We start from the raw sequence: 25,177 nt of genomic DNA on the forward strand, positions 1-25,177 counted from the left end.
AACTTAGTACCTCAGTTGCTATATTTGCTTAGCTTAGATATGCCAAGAAGAAGATGCAATCTAATGTTCTATTTGGCACAAATTGGGAAAATAAAAATCGATATTGCAGTAAAATAATTTAATTGGAGATGCCAAATTAACGGAAGTAGTGAAATAATTTTATACTAACAGGATCTTTCTTATTGAACATGAGGTACAATTAGAAGCCTTACAAATCATATCAGAAATGCTTGGCACCTGTGATAAACAGAGATATGAGTATCTGTAAGAATTATTTATCTAGATATGCACATGTAATAACTTTCTGATCTAGAATATGTACCCTATAGGGAAGCTTACTGAAAAAAATTGAAAAGTTATACTGGGTTGTTTGAAAAACACTAATTATTTTATTCTAAAGTTTAGTCCATAACGTCAATGCTATACGACACCTTCTAGGTTAAAGTGCATTTCAAAAGAACAGGCTGAAAAATAAAGGAAGAAATAAATGAAAGTAAAATCCTGGCGGTTATACCTATAGGTGCAGTGAAATACTGAATGATATTGAGTATACTATTTTTTCTTTTCAACAGGCAGAGTGGACAGTGAGAGAGAGACAGAGAGAAAGGTCTTCCTTTGCCGTTGGTTCACCCTCCAATGGCTGCCGCGGCCGGCGCGCTGTGGCCAGCGCACCATGCTGATCCGAAGGCAGGAGCCAGGGGCTTATCCTGGTCTCCCATGCGGGTGCAGGGCCCAAGCACTTGGGCCATCCTCCACTGCCCTCCTGGGCCATAGCAGAGAGCTGGAGTGGAAGAGGGGCAACCGGGACAGAATCCGGCGCCCCAACCGGGACTAGAACCCGGTGTGCTGGCGCCACAAGGTGGAGGATTAGCCTACTGAGCCGCGGCACCAGCCGAGTATACTGTTTTGTAAAGACAGATTTTATTCAGTTAAATATCCAGGGTGAACATCTACATTTCCATCTCAAGTTTGTGTTTTTGATTTTTTTTCTTAAATAAGAACAATGAAAGAGTTAAGCAGAGATCGTTCTTATAAGAAATAGTGATATTAATTCCACTCCAGATTCTGTTAACTACCTGGAGAACAGCTCAGCCTCTCCATCAGCAGAGCAGTTTCCCAATTACACATGAGAAGTTAGCCAAAAGCCTTAATGAGCGTCCGGGGAAAGGCTTCCATCATTAAGCTCAGCTCTAACACAGCTTCTCTCATTTGCCTAGCCGGATCTCTTGAGAATTCAAAGGTAGAACCGCCTCTGAGTTAAAGAAAGAAAACACACACACAGACAAGAGCAGCTTCTACTTCTAAAGAGCAATGAATATTCACAGAACACATTTTCTGTGAGCACGGCTTTCCCACAGCTGGCTGGTAGCAAATCCATATTCCAGAGCCCATCCTCAGATCTAGTCAATCAGACATTCCCAGGAGCAGAGACCAAGAACTCACATTTGAGCCAGCTGCCAGGGAGCTAAGTAATATGGAAGAGCTCAGCAAAGGATGAAGCTGCAGATCTAGACAGGAGGTAGCTAGAGGCTCTGCAGGCCTTAAGTAAGAGCTTTGCTGTTGGACTGGATTTTAATATTACTCTTTCAGGTGAAGGGATTTGGGGGATGGGGAGAGAGTTTGGTAAGAGCAGACTCCTAGAGACAAACCACGACGTCAGGCCCAAGCCAAAGGTGGCTTGGACCACAGGGATGACAACAGATGGGCAAAGGGGATGATAGATGTCAGTGGAAAGGGCACATGTGCCTTCAGCCTTCTCAGGTTGGAATTCTATTTGCTGTCTGCTAACCTGAGTGACTCTGGGCAAGTTACTCACCCTCCCTAAGTATCAATTTTCACATCAGACCAAGGCAACTGAATTCATTAAATTAAAATAACTAAAGTGGTATGTCAAACACAGAGCATAGTGCCTGGCTTCAATAAAAATTGAAGGTCATGGCATCAGGAAACAAGAAATAAAAGTTTTTCTGTGCTTCTCTTCCCCATTGCTGGCACCTGGAGTGGATGGGGGGAGAAGGGATGGTTGAAATACATCCACTTTTACTCATCTGCATGGACATAGAATCTAACTGTCCCCTCTCCCATTGTCCATCTTACCCCTAGGTAAACATGATTTACAGTTAGGCCTTGATAGCCAATCTCTAAAATGAGTCTGAAATTTCCATTCTAGGGGCCATTCTGTGGTGTAGTAGGTTAAGCCTCCGCCTGCAGTGGTGGCATCTCATATGGGCACCAGTTTGAGTCTCAGCTGCTCCACTTCTGATCCAGCTCCCTACATAACCTAGAAAAGCAATAGAAGATGGCCCAAGTCCTTGGGCCCTGCAGCCATGTGGGAGACCCAGAAGAAGCTCCTGGCTGCTGGCTTCGGATCGGCCCAACTCTGGCTTTTGTGGCCATTTCGGGAGTGAACCAGTGGTGGAAGACCTCTCTCTCTATCTCTCCCTCTATCTGTAACTCTGCCTCTCAGATGAATCAATCTAAAAAAAAAAAAAAAAAGAAAAGAAAAGAAATTCTCATTCTATCATGATAGCATGTTAAAAGACACACTCTATAGCAGTTGTCGAGTGAAATGGCACATTAGTTTAGTGATTTCAGGGCAGGTTTCTGCATGTCAGATCAAAACAGCCTACACTGAGTAAATTTTTTTCTTTCTAAACAGCAAGTAAGACACTCTACTGCACAGCAAAGTGGAAAAGAGACTGTGATTTTAATCACCATAAAGGTGGCAACTCAGGCTTTCTGTTACTTGGAGCAGGGTCTCAGAAACCATCTCCATTTCAGGTTTGGCTTTGGAGATCCTTCAGAAACTCAGAGAGATGACCCCGTTCAGCATGCCATGTGGACAGATTCACTCCCGTCCTGTGAGTAGATGCATTAGGTAACTTTTATTGCTATGATGAAATACCTAAGAAAAACTACCTACAAAGGAAGGGGGTTTATTTTGGCTCAGTTTTAATGGTTCACAAGATAAGGCAGCCCCATTGGCTCAACCATCCAGTGAGGGTAAAGATCACAATTATGGAGTCTGTAGGATCACATGGGGAGTGAGGCAGCAGAGAACCAAAGCAGAGTCTGAGCTGGCAACCCTTTCCTGGGAATTACCTTCCAAGTGCATGCCCCCCTGACCTAAGGAACTCCTCCTATTAGGCTCTTCCAAACACCATCACTGGATCAAGTCTCCACCCTCCCAGTAGCATAAACTTATGATTTGGGGAAAATACATTTCTGCATGAGTTCAGGAGCCAAATCCTGTTCAAACCACAGCAATAGACATAATTGAAATTGAGTTCAGAAAGAATGCTGTGACCATCACTTCATATATGCAAAACACAAAAAAAGAACACCTTTACAAATTCTTGTTTTAAAAGTCTCATTTCAGAGTACTTGAAGTACAGTCACTTGCCATTTTTCATGCAGATGTTCTACTCTCAGGTTGTCTTCCATGTCTTAGTTCCTATTATTTTCTTAAAGCTGTCTCTAAAATCTTTTTCAAACATCTTTCAAAATGTCCTGAATTCTTCAGCTGGCCCAGAATCACATAATTAGTTTGTTAAAGAAATACTGACTACCTAACTACATTCAATGACTGCACAGGGACCATTAGCAATCACTAACATGAGAAAAATTAAAGTCTATTTTAAATGGGAGACATTTTTCTTTCTCCAGTAGGAGGCAGAGTGGGGACCAGCATTGTGACATCATGGGTAAAGCTGCCACCTGTGTCACTGGCATCCCATGTGAGTGCCAGTTTGAGTCCCGACTGTTAAACTTCCAATCTGGCTCCCTCCTAATACACCTAGGAAATCAGCAGAAGATAGAACAAGTATTGGGCCCCTAATACCCATGTGGAAAACCTGGATGAAGCTACTAGCTCCTGGCTTGGGCCTGGCTCAGCTCTGGCCGTTGCAACAATTTGAGTGTTGCTCCTTCTCTCTATGTAACTCTTTCAAATAAATAAATAAATATTATTAAAAAATAATAATAGGAGGCAGTGTGGCATGTGGAAAAAGAAAGTTGACCTGAGTATCAGAAAACTAAGATTCTTATTCTGGGGCCTGGTGTCATGGCACAGAGGGTTAAGCTGCTGCCTGCAGCATCAGCAACCCTTATGGTCTCCAGTTCATGTCGCAGTTACTCCCAATCCAGCTCCCTGCTAACATGCCAGGGAAGGCAGCGGGAGATGACCCCAGCATGGGCTCCTGCCACCCACGTGTGAGACCCAGAAGAAGCTCCTGGCTTAGTCCCAGCAGTTGTGGTCATTTGTGGAATGTACCAACAGTTGGAAGATCTGTCTTTCCATCTCTATCTGTAACTTTGCCTTTCAAATAAATAAATAAATAAATCTTTAAAAAAAAAAAACAAAACAGATTTTGGTTCTGCCAAAGCAATTTTGGTCACAGATAAGTCACTTTGCATTTCTGAGCTTGAGTGTCCAGATTTGTCAGTTTAAGAGTATTAAGCTAAATAAAAGGATTTAGAGGCTTATCCAGTTGTATTTTATTCTATCACAAATTGGAAAATTCATCAGGTAAATACACTGTACAGAAACATAACTGGAAACATTCAAAACAAAAAAACTCTTCCCATAGCCTGGAACCATGTTGATGGTATGAGCCAGGGAATGTCATAAATCAGTAACTTCTGCTAAATAAGAGAGACAGAAAAGCATTTAGCCTGGAAGCTATTGTGCATCAACTGTTCTACATATAAAATTCTGTAAAAATCACAAAATAAAAGTGCAAAGCACAGAAGAGAAAGTCACTTCCAGGAAAATAACAGGCCCTAGCAGTCATTTTACAGAACATGCACTCCATGTAAGAAACAGCTTTGCTTTACAGCACTCATGGATCTGTGATCCACAGAACAAAGATGGTCAGAACTGCAAAAGTATACTTGAAAATGTTGTGCTGATAAGCAAACTTCAAGCAGGAGAGAAGGAGCCTAATTTTCCTGTAGTTCAGTTACTTTTCCTGTAGTTCAGTTAACTGGAGATAATCCTACAGCATCAAGCTTGTTATGAAGATTAGGCGGGTTAATACTTACAAAGTGCTTAGCACAGAACCTGGTACATAACCTTATGGTGTTTTTAAATAGTGATCACCATTTTAAGGAAAAAAAAAAAAAAAAAAGCACTAATGCCAGGAACTGACAATGCCCTGCAAACCAGTCACAGATTGGAACAGGAACCACATTCAGCTAATAATTCACATCCACAAAATGCAACAAAAAAGGGGAAATTGCCGCTCTGAAGGGGTGGTTCAGCAGTTTCAGCTGGAGGCAGAGCTCAGCCCACAGGTTTCCCGGGGAGCTGCAGACTTGAAACAGTTTTGTCTGCAGAATGCTCAACATGACCCCCTGCTGACTGGAGTATCTTCAAGTACAAATCCCTTCAGACCCCAGAAAGTCTGTTCCTTTTTGTAGTCAAAGGAATCTTTCAAAGGGTTCTCAAACCACTTCTCATTAACTGGTGAATATTCATTCAAGAGAGATAAATTTGAAGCCTGTACCAAAGCTTTCCTTAACACATGTGCCATAATACACAAACTTCTACTTTTGTCCTTAACATTAGCCTCTCTGAATTTTCATGAATTTCTATTTCACATTGGCAGCAGCATACAATAAAATACTTAATTTAAAAAAAACAAAAATAAGAGGCGGTGAAGGCAAGAATGGTAAAAGCAGGACTACATCTCCCAGCCACACCTGGTCAAGTTTCATATTAAGGAAGGACTAGGATCAAATATAACCACCTATATCATATTCGTAGTGATTGTAAATATAACTTATTTTTCTTTGTAAATCCATATAGTTCCTTCTATGCATGAAATGTCATTCTACATCAGTTCATTTGTCATCATCAATTAAAGGGCTCCTTCTAAAACTGAGCCCAAAAAATATCTACCCTTCATCATAATGCTGTGTGACATTGCTGCCCTGGGAACAAACCAACATATATCTCGATCTCACCAATACCCTACCTCAGCCAATGGTCTATGAAATGGACAACTCTATCAATGAAAATGATTTGTCAAATCATTCCTATCTGAATCTCTTCATTCTCCAGACCTTGAGAATCTTGCTCCCCCACTTTTTATAATTCATCACCCCTGGTCTAACTCTGTGGCCCACATATCCAACCAGATGCATGCCAATATCCTCAACTCACCCTCACTAGCTTTCAGATACATCTGTGCGAGGGAAAAAGCCTACCACAGATTGAATGTTTACCTCTGCTGCACCCATTACCAGGGCACAGCCAATATGCTTCCATTATCTTCCAGTACAGCTGGCCCTGCTCAGCTCCTAATCCTGTTTTTGTGATTTCCAACTAAATAATTCTGTGTGCAATTTTTAAGCATCCAGACCAACATAGCCCTCAACACCCTGTGAAGATGGTGGAAAGTCCTAATTCACAGAGGACAGAAAAGTCAGTCAATACCCTCTCAACTTCCAGTCATTAACCTAGAAAGGTCACCTGCTCCAGTTCTTGCCTTTCTGCCGGTTTCACACCCAGGTGTTCCTATTCCTATGCCAGGCCAATGTCCCACCTGTTTATCACATCCTACTTCTCCTGGAGTCTCAGAACCACATGCTATCAATTAATCTGCCTTCAATCATCATATTTACTCTTCATTTGATCCACCTTGTTGGCATCTAAATAAGTTGTAAACATCACTGTGCTTTAAAAAAACAATGAAGAAGTTCACCTTCCCAATTCATACATCACCTTACTGTTCCTTTCTCAAGACACAAAAGTGCTTAGGCTAATCATTTCCCTGCACTGTCTCCACTTACAGTTCATCAAAACACTCCCCCTTCCCTTGATAACTCAGCCTGCTGACATCCAGACAGTGCTCTCAGCGCTTCAACTTCCTCTCTACAAGGTTATTAGCAGTAGCTTTTGCTAAATTTAATGACAGCTTTTCAGTCTCAATCTTACTTGATGTCTTGAGAATATATCATCACTCCATACTCAATTTTTTTAATCCTTGTCCCCTAATTCTTATTGGTCTCCTTATAGATTCTTCTCCCTGTCCATTGTGTAAATGTGTATCTTGCAAGGACGTCAGGCCCTTCTCCCTTTCCATTGTATGAGCACAGCTTCAAGTGTCATCTGTACCCTGAAGACCCTTCAATTTCTCCCTCAGACTGTCTCCTAACACGCGGATACAAATAATCAACAGTGTTTTTGCATGTATTTGATGGCTATCTTCTAATTTAGTGGGATCTAACTTGAACTCGCTGTCCTCACAACCTGAACCCCCTCCTGTATTTTGTATACAGTAAACAGTATCACACTCTATTGCCCAAGCCAAAAATCTGGGCATATCATCTTTATCTCTGCCTTCTCCATCATATTTGTACAATCCATAAAATCCCCAAAGTTGTCTTTTCTTCCCTGTAAAATAGTGCTTCTTAAAGCATGTATACAGGCCAGCACTGTCAGCATCACCTGGGAACTTGTTAAAATGCAAATGCTCTGCTCTCACCCCAGATCTCTGGAATCAGAAACTCTAGGATGTGACCTAGTCGTTTGTGTATTCACAAGACTTCCAAAGGATTCTAACTCCCATTAGAGTTTGAGATTAATGTTAGCAATGATACTACCTAAATTGTTAGAACTTGCCCCTTTTCACCCCAAATTCCTTTCTCAAATATAAGATTTTTTAATTTTTTTAGCTATTACAACAATGCACATACGTGAAGGAAGTTAAGAGTAAAAGGAAAAGCTAGATTTCTTGTGTGAGTGAACTCCCCTGGATAATCTGAAGTCTTTTAAAAGGGAAAAATAGTATGCAATCACATGTAATATTTTTAAAAGAAAGAATCTTCTATTACCTAAGTCTTCCATGGTTGAGGGCAATATGTCCATTCCTGGATAACTGCAACAACCTCCCCAGTCTTTAAGCCTCCAACCACACCTACAGCACACCCCTGGGTCCACACTCCACACTCAGAATGCTCTAACACATAAATCTAATCACTTCACCCTTCTCCACTAACACCCTGCAGAGCCTCCCTACTGCTCTCAAGATTAAGCTCTAATTCCTAGGCCTTTATCCAGATGCCTTCCTAAATGGCACTGGGCACGTCTCAAGATCTTAAGACCCTTCCTCTACCACTCCCTGCTTCAGCTCTGACTCTAGGCTTCAGTCACAATTAAACACTCAAACAGTTCCTGATAAGTATGTATTAATATTACTGTGTTTCAATTAAAAATAAAATTAAATATTAAAAACCCTGAAAGCTCCTCTATCACTTTTTATTAAATTCTGTGTACATACAAATCTTAGAGCAGCTTTTTTTTTTTTTTTTTTTTTTTTTTTTTTTGGGACAGGCAGAGTGGATAGAGACAGAGAGGTCTTCCTTTTTGCCTTTGGTTCACCCCCCAGTGGCCACTGCGGCTGGCACGCTGCAGCCTGCGCATGGCGCTGATCCGAAGCCAGGAGCCAGGTGCCTCTCCTGGTCCCCCACGCGGGTGCAGGGCCCAAAGACTTGGGCCATCCTCCACTGCACTCCCGGGCTACAGCAGAGAGCTGGCCTGGAAGAGAGGCAACCGGGACAGAATCTGGCACCCCGACTGGGACTACAACCCGGTGTGCCGGCACCGCAGGCGGAGGATTAGCCTATTGAGCCGCTGTGCAGGCCAGAGCAGCTGCTTTTAAACTAAGCTTTATCAGAACAGGAAATAAGACTCTGCATTGTTCACAAATTCAGTAAACATGGTATGACCAGTTGGTGACTACACCTAGTTACAGACGAAGAGAAAAGTCTAATGCAATGCACAGAATAAATTAATTTTCTATTTATTATCTGAGTAAAGACCAGGGGTTAGCCACTAACATCCCAGAGGCCAGATGTGGGTAGTAGCCTGTTTTTGTGAAAGATGTTTCATCAGGGAACACAGTCATACTTATGCATTGCATATTCTCTGGGGCTTTTTCACAGTTGTGACAGACACTGTAAAATGTTCATTATATCCCAAAATGTTTGCTCTCTGGCCCTTTTCAGAAGATTTTTGTATTCTTAAGACACCTGCATCCCATATCACAGTACCCAGGTTGAATTTCCAGGTGTAGCTACTGACTCCAGTTTCCTGCTAATGCAGACCCTTTGAGGCAGTGGTGATAATTAAGTAGTTGGATTTCTGTTGCCCACCTGGGAGACTCCTGGTTTCAATGCAGGCACAGGCATGCCTACTATGGGCATTTTAGGGAGTGAACTGGCAAAGGAAGCTATCTTTGTGTCTATCTTCTTCTAACATAAATATTGTAATAAAAATTCAATAACTCTGGTGGCAAAAAAGAGAACACATTGAAGAAAGTCAAAATTAGTATCTCGGTAATCAGAAAGTGACTAAACTGAAATAGAGGCGGCAGCAGTCAAAAGAGACAGAGAGAGGGAATATTTAGGGTTTAGAATGCACAGGGCTTGCCGTTTGATGGGATGTGGGAAAATGAAATAGATGACTTCTTAGGGCTTCTGAGCCACCCCTCTGAGATACTCCATTAAGAGTCAAAATATTAAAGGTTTAAGGGAAGATGATTCTTCTCTTTTGGGCATCTGGAATTCGTAATTTAGGGGACATTATGGTGGCAATTCCTACAGGGTAGGGGGACTGATGTTGCTGGGATAGATCTAGGTTGTATGCTAAAAAAGATAAGCATATAAATCTAGTAAACTAACAAAGTTGACAAAATCAATAGATTAAAATTCTTGAGGACAGTGAAGAACAGGTGTGGGGAGATACTCAGAGAGCAAATTAATCACCGCAGATTGTAGCCAGATGGAAAGACGCTGGTGTTTAAGATTTCAAAGATGGAGGTATTCTACTGATTCCCAAGTCCATGGTGGAGGGGACTGACCATAATCAATAGATTGAGAAGCTCAGAGTGACTGCATGTCCTACAGAATTGTGGAGGAGTCAGTATTAAGAAGCAAACATGGGATCACGTGATAAAGTCACTGAAAAGTGTGCGGCAGCTTTGAGGAGGTCAGTAACTGTCTATGAAGAGGAGGGCTAGATGATGACATGGGTGATACAGGCTCCAGAGGCGGAGAAGGCTTTGCATGGGATGGATTTGGAATTTGCCCCCAAAGGATTATAAGAGTAGGTTATAAGGCCAAGCTGTATGGGGGAAATTGGTTAAGTCATCTTTCACATTAAGTTGCTACTTGCTTAGATTATCACATCTGCCTTTTTGTTGCCTTCCTGAGTTTGCCTGTTCCTGGTCTTCAGTCCAGTTTTCTAAATACACTCTAGTGGTTTACAGTTCATGTTGCCCACCAGGGAATATCCAGCAATGTCTGGAGACATTTTTGGCCATCACAATGGAGGATGGGTGGGTATGACTGACATCAGGTCAGGGATGCTGCCAAGCATTCTACAGCGCACAGGACAGCCCCCTCCTTCCAATACAAAGTGTCAATAGTACTGAGGTGGAGAACCCAGTGATATACGTGAGCACATGGTTTTTCTATGTAAAGCCACTAACAGTACCTCTTTCAGAATAATCTCAGATTCCTTGTACCTTTGTGGTTCTCTTCCTGCCTTCTTCACCTCCCCAGTTCTCCAGTTCACAACCCGTTTCTCTTTCTGTGCCTCCAAACTCCATGCTCACCATGCTCAAGTGCTTCCAGTTTTCCTGACCATGCTTCTCTGTCACCTCTGGAGCTCTTTAAGTTTTATTACTTCTCCACTGCCATTATCTCCGAGTAGGTGTTTACTCTTTTTCATGGGACATTGCTCAGACTTTAACTTCTCAAACATGTTAGATAACCATCTAGGTCTGCATTTGCTCACTCACAGGACCTAGTTACATATGTTACAATTGGCTACTTACCCTGTCATGCCTGAGTGCAAATTACATTTTGTGCGAAGGGGTCCCATGGAGCAGCAGAAATGCTGTGTCTCTGGTTTACCTAAAACGTTTCCCCAGAGTGGTTAAGAACAACTAAACTCCTAGACTGTGGATTCCAGTCCCATCTATTCTACTCCCATAAGAGTTTAGAAATCTACCCAAGGTCACATAAAGCTTTCATTTTCAACATTAACTTTTACTTCTGGGGTTGTCTTGATTAAATGACATTATTTTGTAAAACATTTAGGACAATGCCTCATAAATAACAGTTGCTAGGTAACTACTAAAGATTACCTTTTTTTTAAATTTCATAAATGTGAATTTACAAAGTGCAACTTTTGTATTGTTGTGGCTTCCCCCCAACCTCCCTCCCTCCGTGGCCCTCCTCTCTCCCTCTCCCATCCCGCCATTTATCAAGTTTCATTTTTAATTACCTTCATATACTAAAGATCAACTTAGTATATACTAAGCAAGGATTTCAACAGGCTGCATTCACACAATCGCACAAGGTATAGGGTATTGTTCGACTAGTAATGTTTTTAAGTTTCATAGTAAAACACATTAAGGACAGAGATCCTACGTGGGGAGCATCTACCCAGTGACTCCCGTTGTTGATTTAACAATTGGCACTCTTATTTATGACATCCGCAATCACCCGAGACTCTTGCTATGAGCTGTCTAGGCTATGGAAGTCCCTTGAGTTCACCAACTCTGAACTTGTTTAGTCAAGGCCGTGTCACAGTGGAGGTTCCTTCCTCCCTTCAGAGAAAGGCGCCTCTCTCCTTGATGGCCTGTTTTTTCTGCTGGGGTCTTGTTCACCAGGGTCTTTCATTTAGATTGTTTTTTTGCCACTGTGTCATGGCTTTCCATGCCTGTGAGACTCTCACGGACCTTTTAGCCAGATCCGAATGTCCCAAGGGTTGATTCTGAGGCAGGAGTGCTGTTTTGGGCATTTGCCATTCTATGAGTCTGCTGTGTGTCCTGCTTCCCCCGCAGGATCATTCTCTCCCTTTTAATTCTATCCTTCATTATTTGCTTACACTGGTCTTATTTGTGAAATCTCTTCGACACATACCCTATCTTTTTGATCGGTTGTGTATTTATACTTATCACTTTACCAAGTGCACTGGCATTAGTACCTGCCTCCTTGGTAAGATTGATTTGAAATCCCCTGGCACATTTCTAGTTCCACCATTGGAGGTAAGTCCAAGTGAGCATGTGCTCACTCGGTTGGCACATGCTCACTCAAAGATTACCATTTTTAATGATGATGTTTCAACTTCTTATCACAGAACCTGGAAGAACCATTTAAAAAATATGCCTTAATGTCATGAGGACAGCTGCAAGGAAAGGTAGAGTGATGAATAAAAGAATTGGAGAATACAGTAAATGAATCATTTTGAATGATCAAGGGCTGCCAATATTTATCATAGTTTTGAGGAAGAGATGCAGGATGGAATGGAATATGAATTTACTTGGGAATTAACCGGCTTGGTAATCAGATATTGGATCTCTGCTTTATGGGCTCATTGCCATTCTCCTCCTTTACCCTGTTTATTACTCTGGATGTTACTGCTGTAATCACCACATTCCTCTCCCAGCCCTAACTCCCTCATATCATTCTGGATGCAGTGGAATGGAAATAGAGGAGGCAAAGCTATGTGGAAATAACTTCATTTTATGAAGGTGAATCCAACATGCCTACTTGGTGTGGTGGTCATGACCATTCCACAGTGACCACATTTTTCCCTGGTTTTCTCTGTAGACATATTACAGTCATGTATTGGCATATGAGTCACATATTTAACTCTCTCGGTGTATATGTGTAGATGTCTTTATACTTGATACATACATACTTGCATACATAGCATTAATGATTGAAAGGTACTGATTTCTATAACACCTCACCAAAGAACAGGGACCTCCATTTCATCCAAAATTCCTATGACAATGGAACAAAAAAAGGTTTGGAGAATGGTTTGCTATTTGGCATTGATTTTCTTTTTCAAAAAATTCTGCCATATGGAATAAGTTTAATTTTTCTTGGTGGGATAAGTTTCATGGGGAAACAATCAATACCTATAAACAAGAAAAATTACTTACTATTCTTATTTTTCTCCAAGGATTATTTTTATAGCTACAAGAGACTTATTGGGGTCAACGTTGTGGCATAGTGGGTAGGCTGTTGCCTGCAATGCCAGCATCCCCATATGGGTGCCCAGTTTGTGCCTGGCTGCTCCATTTCTATCCAGCTCCCTACTAATGGTCTGGGAAAAGGAGTGGAGGATGACTCAAGTGCTTGGTCACCTATTATCCACAGGGGAGACCTGGAAGAAGCTCCTGGATCTTGGCTTTGGCCTGGCCCAGCCCAAGCTATTGTGGCCATCTGGGGAGTGAATCAGCAGATGGAAGATCTGTGTGTGTATGTGTGTGTGTGTGTGTGTCCCTCTCTAACTCTGACTTTCAAATCAATGATTTATTTTATAAAGATTATATGTGGATATATATTAAGAGGCTCGAACATAATTTTTTTTCTTTGAAAGTTATATACTTTCATGATTTTGAAAAAAATTGCCCTGAATTCAATACTCTTCTTTTCTAAAGGGTTGATTGTATGGTATTAAGTTGTGATCCCAATGTTTGTAATCAGTTCATTGTAAAGTAGGCGGCTTCTAGTATATTTATATTTTTAAGTTGTTTCTATGAATGCTATCACTTCAAAAAGGACCCTGTCACCTTTCTTTTTATCCCTATAATTTATAGTAATTTGTCTGTAACTATTTGCCTCTCAGTGAAAGCATGACTGGATCCTATACTAATCAGTATACAATATTTTACACATATTTGCTTAAGGATATTTATTTTTAGGCATACTTTTAGATTATTATCTTTAGGACTATCTGGAGAGTATTTTTTTTCTGATCTGGTATGTGATTTAGTAAATTTCTAATGTGTACTGCTTTATGTGTATCATTTCAGAAGGCAAAATAAATGGTTTTTTTTCCTTCCAGTACACTCAATTTAGGTGTACTGCTGTAAAAATAGTAATACTAATTGTTATTCCTCTCACCACTAAGCTTTCTGAGTTCAGAGGAAGTGCTACCAGTAAATAAGGGTGGATTTTAGAAAGTTCCTTAACAATAAAGTTAATTAAATGTCAAAAACTAAGTTTTTGTAAGTATATTCATAGCAACCACAGTTCTTAAAGCACTGGCACATTTGTCTTCTCATTATTTGCTTTTCCTCATTCAAGAGGATTACGGTGTTTCTGATCTCCATCTTGGCTTTTACAAGCACTTATACCACCCATTTGGCAAACAGTGTTCAGTGACTCAGAATTCATTGCGAATTTGGATGATGGACTTTTATTAAAATGGGTGACTCAGCCCAACTTTTCTGTCAAGATTTGCTTTACTTATCCTTCTCCTGAGTATTAATGAGTTCTATTGATGTGAATTCTGTTTCTCACAGCCTTCCTTCCCTTATCTCATGAGCCAGGAGAAGTATAGAATTGGGAATCCCTGACAAAGTGAAGGCACCTTGTACGGAAGAAACACTACTCCAATTAGGAGCTCAACTCCTCCCAATATTAATAGACTGTGGAAATTGGAAAGATTTATTCCCTACTTTTTAAAAGTTTACTTATTCATCTACATGAATGGCAGAGTAACAAAGAGACTGAAAGAATGACAGACAGGAGATCTTTTATCCAATGGTTCATTCCTCATATGCCAGCAAAAGCTAGGGTTAAGCCATAGTAAAGCCAGGAGCCAGAAACTCCATTCAGGTCTCCCACATGGATGGCAGGGGCCCATGCACTTGAGCCATCATCTGCTGCCTACCAACATGCACATTAGCAAGAAGTTGGATCAGATACAGAGGGGCTAGGACTTGAGCCAGCACTCCTATAAAGGTTGCAAGTGACCCGAGTGCTGCCGTACCCTACTGTGCCACAACAGCTGCTTCTTAATCTCTATTTATTGGCATCTAGATCATAGGTTGGCCTAAATACCTGCTCCCAAAGTGCTTTGTTACAAATGCCAAAATGTTTTGGCTTAAATACTCAAAAGTATTCAAAAGCATGCCCATGGAAATATATATATTTCATATATATGTGTATATATATATGCTTCTTTATATACTGTGCTTCCATTTCACCCATAAGCTTCCTGTGTACACTCTAGAAATATTTTCATAAACCTATATGTCTTTGTATTTGCTACGTAGTATGTAAGTATCTCATTTTATGTCTATATCCTACAGCAAATTCCTGCTCATACTCCAGGTCTTGTCTCAAATATTATCTCCTGAGCTACCAAGGAGACCCAGTTAGTCCTTACTTTTTGCTCTCCCTACTGTACAGATCTCCTCTAGGCCCTGAAACATGATTACTACCCATGATGACAGCTCACATACATTCAACACTATATGCCCTGTGTTTTGCAAGCTGCTTTACTTGCATGCATGCTTCCCTGTCATTCAGAAACCATTGTGTTATTCCTCACTTTACAGAAGACTCAGCATACTTTGGGAATTTAAGGCATCTACCAACTTTGTACAGTGAGTGAAATACACACAGCAGTCTGATGATGGAGCCCACTTCAACCGTGAAGCTACAATAATTTGTCAGTGTGTTATTTCTTTAAAGAGGACTATAAGCTACTGAGAATAGAGAGTGTCTTTCATCCATGTCTTTTGTGGGTCCTTAGTAAATGGGATAGGGCAGAGAGGGAAGACAGGAGATTGAAAAAAAATAGAAATTATAATTAAACATCAAGAACCTGATCTAAATAAGAGGAAGGCATCAGCAGTCTTTGACAGAGTTAAGGAATTCCATCAAATTGTAAAAATGAGTTGAAAACTGAGATATAAAGAATATGGTGAGGGTTCGGCCGGTGCCACAGCTCAATAGGCTAATCCTCCACCTGCAGCGCTGGCACCCTGGGTTCTAGTCCCGGTCAGGGTGCCGGATTCTGTCCTGGTTGCCCCTCTTCCAGTCCAGCTCTCTGCTGTGGCCAGGGAGTGCAGTGGAGGATGGCCCAAGTGCTTGGGCCCTGCACCCCATGGGAGACCAGGAGAAGCACCTGGCTCCTGAATTCAGATCAGCGCCATGCGCCGGCTGCAGCGCGCCGGCCGCAGTGGCCATTGGAGGGTGAACCAATGGTAAAAGAAGACCTTTCCCCCTGTCTGTCTCTCCCACTGTCCACTCTGCCTGTCAAAAAAGAATTTGGTGAGGGGAAACGCACATGTTTATTGCATTAAGAACCTATCAAAAGTTTGCTGGCTAGATGGGAGCTCCCTGAAGAAGAAAGAAATAAACCAAACATAAACTGAACTAAATAGGGTATACTTTCGAGCAAGTGATTTTTTTTTTAATTAAAAACAGTCTATCTGAATTTGACCTGAGGGACATCCTTGTTTGAGTGGCATGGGGGCTGTGATACTGGGATATGGAGATATTGGGAAGGAAAGGAAATCAGAGCACAGAACCTGTCTCTGCATTGCGGTATTTACATGGTTTCCATTTGTTTTCTAACTTTCAGAATAAATCTGAAGATAAACAATGCATCTTCAAAGTATACCCTAAAGAGAAAAGTGTCTGTAGAAGAGGCAGACAAGGCTCAGACTGAGTGCAGACAGAGGTAGAGGCATCAAAGGCCTAATTTTACAAGGTGGATAGGATGGCAAGAAATCTCATCTGAAGTTGATGGAATAGCCAAAATTATAAGCATATTTGTTAAAGTTCAAAGAATTACCAAAGCAGAACTAGAAACATCCATGTTAACTACATTGGAAGAAATATAAGTGAGCTAAATCCTTACCCATGACAGACAGTAGGAATAGCAATGTTGAAAACAACATCAGAGAATGTAAAATACCCCAAGTCACCAAAGCTAAACAAAGCAGGGAGAATCACTCTTGGGCAGAGTGGGAAAGTGAGAGGTCTGGGGTGAGGTACAGGGCCTGTTGCTTCTCAAGCTTGATTGCTCTTCAACCAAGTGAACACTGAACTTAAGAACTTTTTATAGGCCATTAAAATTTAAAAATAAAGTAAAACTGAGGAATGGGATTTTTCAGTTTCAACTTACATTTGTAACCCTCATTATCATGGATTTACGCAACACAATCATCTGGCTAATGAAAAAGACGTCAAACACGGCTACAAGATGGGGAAAACAAGCACATACCCATCAAAATGAGCATAACTGCCAAAGCCAAAAAAATTCAGCCTCCAAAAAACATTCATCTAAAAATGTTCCACACTGCATATGCATTTAAGATCAATTCATAAAGGATTAAGTAGAGATAACCACACAGTGAAATGTTTGAGCCAAGAAAACTTGCTTCAGTTTTTGTGATATATAGTGTGATACCTGACATAAAGAAATCCTAGAAAACATCAACAATTATGTAAGGCAAGCGTGGCTGACTGAAAAACAGCTCTGATGAATACGACCCAGAAAAAGAGATCTCACTATTGACAAAGGTGTTCAGAGGAAGAGAAGTCTTAAGGGGACCATATGCTGGACTTGTTCTTACAAAATGAGCTCCATCCACACCTAACAGGCAATGACCATGGGCCCCCAGTCAGCAATAGGTTGAGAATAGGCAGGCCTCATCCATGGTTCTATGAGAGGCCTGAAACTTCAAATGTCATAATAACAAATGCTTTATTATTTCTAAGGAATTGGAAACTACTAAAACCTTAGAGAGATAATTTTCCTCCTTAAATATAAAATGATGACCAGAACATGTTCCAAAGGAAAATCAATGTCTTTCCTCAAGCCACACACACACACACACACACACAGGTGACCTACAACTCAACCTTACATTCCTTTAGTCAACAAGCAACAGTATTTTCCCTGTGTCTTTCTCCTGCTGGTTTTGGAATGACTCTAGTTTAGAATTCTACTTGAAATACAAAACTGGTAAAAGAAAAACACACCAAAGGCAAAAGACGATTGTGAAGACACTATCAGAGAATCTGTAAAGCTGTGTTTGTGGTTACCCATATTAGAATGGAAATGAAAAAGAGAGAATGAGACAAAGCTATTAGACCCTTAAGAAGAACAACAATATTTATGTCTGTTTTATGAGAGCCAGTACCAGTCCTTTTTACAGCTACAATAATTTTAAGTTTCATTGTCCTAATTTGGATTTGGTAACAGAGTCAACATCATTCCACTCAGCAAAAGACAAAAGCTAACGTGTTCCAGGTATTATACCACATATTAATGTTCTAAATAAATAGTTTTATTTAATACAAGTTGATATATATGAGCACCAGTCTGTCCTTACATTTCCATCTCAGTGATGACATGATCACCAGCTACTTCAAACCAAATACCAGGAGATCACCCTGATTTCCTCTTTTTCCCTTGTTCCAGGCCTCACCCACCAAGGGTCCCACCAGCTCTATCTCCAGGATCCTTCCCAACCCACTGACTCCTCCACCTGCCCCCCTAAAATCCCCCCTGCCAAGTGCCCACCACATCCCTCCCTCAGCTACTGCAGCAGCCCTCCTGGTATCACTGCTTCAATTGCTGTCCTCTGTTATCCGAATGCCAGGCTGAGTGATCCGTGTACACGGAAAATATGTTCTTCCCCTGCTCTAAAGCTCCCCAACGCTCCCATTTCAAAAAATAAAAACGATCAAATTACTCCCATGGCTTTCAAGATTCTGGCCACTCTGAATCACGAGACCTTCCTGTCCTTGTGCCACTAAGTCTCAGCTCCACAGGCCCTGAGGCAATGCCTTGTATAGATCATGCTTATGCTCCTACAATGAACTCTGTCCTTGCCCCTGGAGCTGCCTCGAATGACCTTCATTCAGACCTCACCTCACAGGCCCATAGAGAGGGATCCTACCTCACCTCATCCATTCTATCACATTATTCAATGTATTTCCTGCATTGACCCTCTAAGAATCTGATGAAAATTAATATTCCTGTGCTTTTATTTTACTTGTTTGCTTATTTATTTTTTCTGCCTCATCCCACCATGAATATGATTTATACTTCAGAAGAACAGAAATCTTATTTCTTTGACTAACAAACACATATCAAAAGCCTAAAATATTTCCTGGCATACAAAATGGATTTGGAAAATATTTGTGGGTGAGTTAACCCCAACACTCAAGGCTATCTTTACCTTTTAAAGTTCTTGAAACCTTAATCGAGTTAAAATGTGAGAGAAAATATAAAGTCCTCTCATATTTTCTAAAGTACATTATAAAGCAAAAGGTTAAGCCCTCAATATATACAGAAAATAATGTTAGGTTAACATCCAAAGGGTTCAGTGAAGTAGACTCATTCATCAAAGGCATCAGGAAGATCCTCACATGTCTACACTGCTCCAATCACAAGTGTAAACAGGGAGAAGAGAAAGTAGGGGGAGAGGATGCTTTTAGGGAATGGAACAAAGCAAAAGTCAGGGGTGGGAAGGGTGCCAGTGATGAGCTGATTCCCACAGGGTGTTCGGGCTTGAAGCGCACGGCCCTCAAGAGAATTGTTGCTTAGCAATGCTCCCCATAGCTATCTTCTGGAAACCAACAGGGAGACTCAGTTCTCTCCCTATGGACAACCATATTTCTTCCCATCCCCCATTGATACCTTAGTCCTCCCTAATGTTCTTATTATTACCCCTTCTAGGTGTTGACGAAAACCCTGACCATGTATCCTGTAAGTGCATGACTGTACAACTGAACAGCAGTTTAAGAATACAGAGTAACATTTCTTTCAAGAGCCCTCTAATTTCTTGTTCTGTGTTCAGTTGAGTAGAGAGAACAAAGAGGTAGTACAGAGTCAATGAATAAAGCAAGAGTAACAAGCAACCACAACAAGGAGAGAGAGAGAAATTCCTCATTTTGAGGGATTTTGTTTATTTGTGTTTGCTTTTCACTCTGTGCCCTCCAAAACACCAGGACTGGGAAAACTTAATTCTCTCGAACACCAGCTTGAAAAGAGGTGAAGGATAAGAGGCAATCTGGTGGTAGATTGGACAGAAAGAGTGAGAGAGGAGTGGTATGACTCTGTTCTCAGTTTATTACAATGCCAACTTAATGACCAATAAGATGGTTTATGTCTGAATTATAACCAAGAAAAATGAAATAATGTGGAAATACTCTTATTCACAAAGCAAGTGCTATATATAGCAAGTGTTTGCCTAGTATAATTCCAGAAAACACCTCACTAATCCTTAATTCACCATAGTCCTGAGGTTCTGTCTCTACAACAACACAGACTTCTCACAGAGGAGAAGATAAAATTAATACTACTCAATTCCTCTAATAGAAGGAAAAGATCTACCTAGCTGTCAATGGCTACTAATATCATATTTTTAGTTTCAGCAGGAAAATTTTCAATTAAAAACTCAGAAGAAGGAATTCTTCACAAGTCACAGCACAATCCAAAGAATTTCCTTTCAGGTGCAAAGTATCAATAAGATTTCGGAATACACCATGCCATTTATATGTCTAAAACTAAAGGGAGAAGAAGGATGTAATGGATAAGGAAGAGGAAGGAAAAAAATCCAAATATAGGCACTCAGTTATTCACTACCACATCCTGATCTCAGCCAGCATTCATTCTCATTGTTTTCAGAACGCATTATTATTTCACTCCTTGAACCACAGCATATCTATTGAAGAGGGAAGAGGATAAGAGGAAAACAGTTGGCAGCAGAGGAACAAATGCCATGATCTCACAGCAATGAGAACCTGTTACTCTCTAATAGATACCTACCCTAAGCCCCACATAAGTGAGCCACCAGCCCTTCAATTTTCTTATGAGAACTGCATATAGGGAATTCTTACACATCTGAGTTTCAGATGCATATTCATCACAACCAATGTCACCCATGTCCCACATACCTGAGAAAGATTAGCAACACTCTGGTTTGGGCATGCAGCTGTGCTGACGTCCGTGATGAATTATGAATACGCCTTTCGAGTTACAGTTCTGCACTATGAACTCTCTTAGTGAATGGGAGCTGGGGGAGAGGTCAGACTGTGCTGCTCATGTTGACATTCTGTATATAAATGAGAGAGGAACGTATGGAAATAGCATCCTGGGGCCCATGGAAACCTGCAGCCCATTGGGAGACATACTTTGCCCTGTGGAACTGCTTCTGAAGGAATGCCCATGACCAGTATAGTCAGAAATACTGACTTAAAAGCACCTTTAAATAACTGCTGATGGAAGCAGGCTAGAAAATTGGTGTGTCATCATCCGTTAATACAAGGAGTTTTGGCAAATAAACAACACTCTAGTCATAAAGGAAGGTGAGCTGTGGAGCCGTGGAGGGGTGGAACACTTGCATCCATGTTGTTTTCAGATTATAGGGCGATCAAACAAATGCACATCACAGTTCCTATTTCAACTGCAATCCACTTCTCAGACAGAAGTGAATTTTTCTACTTACATCAAACGGAGCTGAACTCGATTGGGCATTCTGATTACACGGTTCCCTGAAGCAGTCACTGAAAGGAAGTAGGAGACCCATGGCAATGATCCGTGAGCAAAACTTCTCTGCTTCTTCTGGAGGCCCGTTCTCCTGCTGGCTGAATAGCTTCTCCAACAGAGTCCTCCCTGCGGATGAAATACACTCATTAGGAGGGAGGCTGGCGGTTCACCCAGCTGAGAAGCCTCCCAGAGGAGACAGACCAGGTACACAGTCAGTGAGCAACATTGTTTCCAAGGCTACAGCCCTGGGCAGTAAGGCGCCTCTCAAACTCAGAAACAGTCTATAGTCAGCATCCAAGGACACCACGCAGGAAATGGCAGATCAGGTTCACTTGCCCATTCCCCAAATATCTTCAGCCTCCAAAGGGAATGAGCCAAGTTGTGGGCTGCACATCTCCCATCTGAATGAAGAAGTCCCCGCCTTTGGGATTCCATTGGCAATCTTCCTCCTGCTCTCGTTACCCTGCAGATGGTTCTCTAAGGAAGCAGTCAGTAACCCAAGTGCCACCATGTGGGCCTGCAAATGTCAGTGGCTGACATTCGCAGTGCCAGGCACAGTGCTGGGGAGGGGCCAGGAATGAGGAGAGGGAGGCCCTGAGAATGAAAGGGAGGTGGGTGCAGGAAACAGTAGCGCTGAAGGAGAAAGAAAGATACGCAAAATTGGCTCAGATATTCCTTGGAAACATCAGTCTAAGGTAGGCCCAGCTTCTCCTTGTTTCCCTAAAAGAGACAAGAGAGACACACTGGGAAGACACTGACAAAGGACCTGGGTCCACCCGGGCCAGGGTTCTCAATCTCAGCCCTATCTTTGAATCACCTGAGCACAGGACCCAGGAAGCAGTACTTTCTTAGTCCCCAGTTGGTCCTCAAGTTAGCCAGAGGTAGATGACAGGTCCAGTTCCAAATGTATTTCTGACACTCGAAGCCCCCTTGCCTTAAGCAAACTGTAAGCACATCTCCGTAAAAATTAAGAGTGGAAATGGGAGAGGGAAGAGGAGGGTTGGAGTGTGGGTGGGAGGGAAGAAAGTACCACTATGTTTTTAAATCTGTTTCATGGAATATATGAAACTTGTATATCTTAAATTACAAAAAAAAAAAAAAATCATCTCATGACCAAAAAAAAAAAAAAAAAAAAAAGTAGGTAGCTGTTTCCACATTCAGACTACAGCAGAGAAAACAAATCTCTAGGGCCCCTTTCACAGCAACCGTCTCCTCGTTGTCAGCCCTGCTGCTGCCCAACCTCCAGCTCCTCCAGTTAGCAGATCCATTCTTTAAATTTAGATCAAAGTCACCTGTCCAGAAAAGTCTTCAGTGACCTTCCTCCACACCCTTCTGGAACTCTTTACGGCTTCTTTATGAAATTAACCACTTTAATTAAGTGCTTTGCAGTCATATGTTTAGTGTCTACCTCCCTCACTAAATCACAAACTCTCTGACAGCCAGCATTTAGCTTGCAACTGTACTCACACATAGAAATCATCGGTGAATACTTGTAGGGTTTCTCCTCTAACACAACAGTATGTCTCTGTGACTCCGATGAATTCACATCATGGTGGGAACTGGAAGTGAAGTACCAGTCTCTACCAATTTTTTTATTTCTGTAAAAGGCCAAATAGTAAGGCCGGCGCCGTGGCTCACTAGGCTAATCCTCCGCCTTGCGGCGTCGGCACACCGGGTTCTAGTCCCGGTCAGGGCGCCGGATTCTGTCCCGGTTGCCCCTCTTCCAGGCCAGCTCTCTGCTGTGGCCAGGGAGTGCAGTGGAGGATGGCCCAAGTGCTTGGGTCCTGCACCCCATGGGAGACCAGGATAAGCCCCTGGCTCCTGCCATCGGATCAGCACAGTGCGCGGCCATTGGAGGGTGAACCAACGGCAAAAGGAAGACCTTTCTCTCTGTCTCTCTCTCTCACTATCCACTCTGCCTGTCAAAAAAAAAGGCCAAATAGTAAATATTCCTAACTTAGCCATAAAAGGTCTCTGTTGCATATAATTGACTGGATTTGGGTGTGTTTTTTTTTTAAACAACTTTGTAAATAAATGTAACAATAATTTTCCCTTAGCGCCCAAGCAAAACAAAATTCATACCCATACTTAAGTTACAACAACTAAATTTCAAAAAAATAAATAAATGTGCAGCTCTGACAAGACAATAGTCATGTAATTTCTGTACCTCTTGGTGTTTCTGACTGTAAAGCAAAACTAATCACAAGATCTCTGGTATTGGCAGTGACAATGAGAAAATAGCCCTTTCTACTTGCTCCATTCCTTCAGGGCACCGATCAACACTCTTTGGTCTCCCAGGACATATTTTAAGGATAAATAAGGATTTTTTTTTTCCCTATAGAAGTTAAATGTGCCTGTAGACCTAACTGGAACTAAATACCTAGGAAATCATCCCCTTCAGTTCTCAAGTGATAGATTATCTTAACAGCACATCTGTTGGTCATTATCAAGAATTTTATCAAGTCTAGAAGAATGCCAATTCCAAAGATTACCCCAAACCTTCCAGTACCTCTCCCTCACCCCCAAAGCAATGTCAAGCTACCCTTTCCTCTCACTGTGCTCTTACCTATGTCCTTCTCTTCCTTGAACACACTGAACTTACTCACCTTCCAGGGAGGTTCTTTTTTTTTTTTTTTCTTTCATTTGGCAAGTAGAATTAGTGAGACAGAGAGAAAGGTCTTCCTCTGTTGGTTCACACCCCAAATGGCCGCTACGCCTGAAGCCAGGAGGCAGGTGCTTCCTGCTGGTCTCCCATGTGGGTGCAAGCGCCCAAGCATTTGGGCCATCCTCCACTGCCTTCCTGGGCCACAGTAGAAAGCTGGACTGGAAGAGGAGCAGCTGGGACTAGAACCTGGCGCCCATATGGGATGCAGGCACCACAGGTGGAGGATTAGCCAAGTGAGCCACTGTGCCTGCCCCCTGGGGAGGTTCTTGTGCTGGAACACTATTCCCTAGGACAGATGAGGACTCATCTCCTCCTTCATTTCATTCAGACCTCCACTCAGCCATTAGTTCCACCGAGAGAACGTCTTGACCACCCTTCCTAAAACAGCACAACCCCTGGTTCAGCACTGTGGTGCCGCAGCTTAAAGCCTGCAGCACCAGCATCCCATATGAGCGCTGGTTCAAGTCCTGGCTGCTCCACTTCCAATCCAGCTCCCTGCTAATGGTCTGGGAAAGCAGTAGAAGATAGCTCAAGTGCTTGTGCCCACTGTCACCCACATGGGAGACCTGGAAGTGCTTGGCTCCTGGCTTCATATAGGCTCAGCTCCAGCTGTTGCAGCCATTTGAGGAGTGAACGAATGGATGGAAGTCTCTCTCTCTCTCTCTACCTCTCTCTGTAACTCTTTCAAAGAAATAAAAACAGTCTTTAAAAAAAATAACACATCCTCTCTCTCATTTTCCCATTATCCACATTACTCTTATTCTTAAAACCAGCCCTTGAATGTAAGCCAGTCTGTGGTCTGTCTTCTGGTGGAATATAAACTCCCTTTTAGCAGATTCTGTTGGTTGGCTACCACATTCTGCCCAGGACTTCAAGGAATGTCTGGCAATGAGTAAAATCAATTACATTTTCTATTACTGATAAATTAAAAGCTTCAGGAGACAATTTGGACACAAGTGTCAATGACCTTAAAAACCTTCATCCCTTTGGCCAGGAACTATGGAAAATATATTCTAGCTGAACATTCCTGGGCATATTCGAAGAGTGATGCACCACAGGATTGCTGTGATAATAAAACATGTAAAGTGCTTAGCACAGCTCCTGGTATACTAATAAATGAAATATTAATAGGGAAAAACTGGAAGGCAGTAAAATGTCCAAGAACAAAGATAAATTTATTTAGA

The 25,177-nt window shown here is 41.8% G+C and overlaps 1 protein-coding gene across 2 annotated transcripts in view; it reads right to left on the bottom strand.

The window, feature by feature from the left end:
- The window catches only part of FMN2 (formin 2), a 358,901-nt gene that overhangs the window by 305,017 nt on the left and 28,707 nt on the right, over positions 1-25,177 (bottom strand). For both annotated transcript variants that reach the window (XM_062210677.1, XM_062210678.1), the window contains exon 2: positions 21,288-21,454. In XM_062210677.1, the coding sequence (XP_062066661.1) occupies positions 21,288-21,454 (167 nt within the window). The remainder of the gene's footprint in view (positions 1-21,287; positions 21,455-25,177) is intronic.

The sequence above is a fragment of the Lepus europaeus genome, chromosome 14, assembly GCF_033115175.1.
Source record: "Lepus europaeus isolate LE1 chromosome 14, mLepTim1.pri, whole genome shotgun sequence".
NCBI lineage: Eukaryota > Metazoa > Chordata > Mammalia > Lagomorpha > Leporidae > Lepus > Lepus europaeus.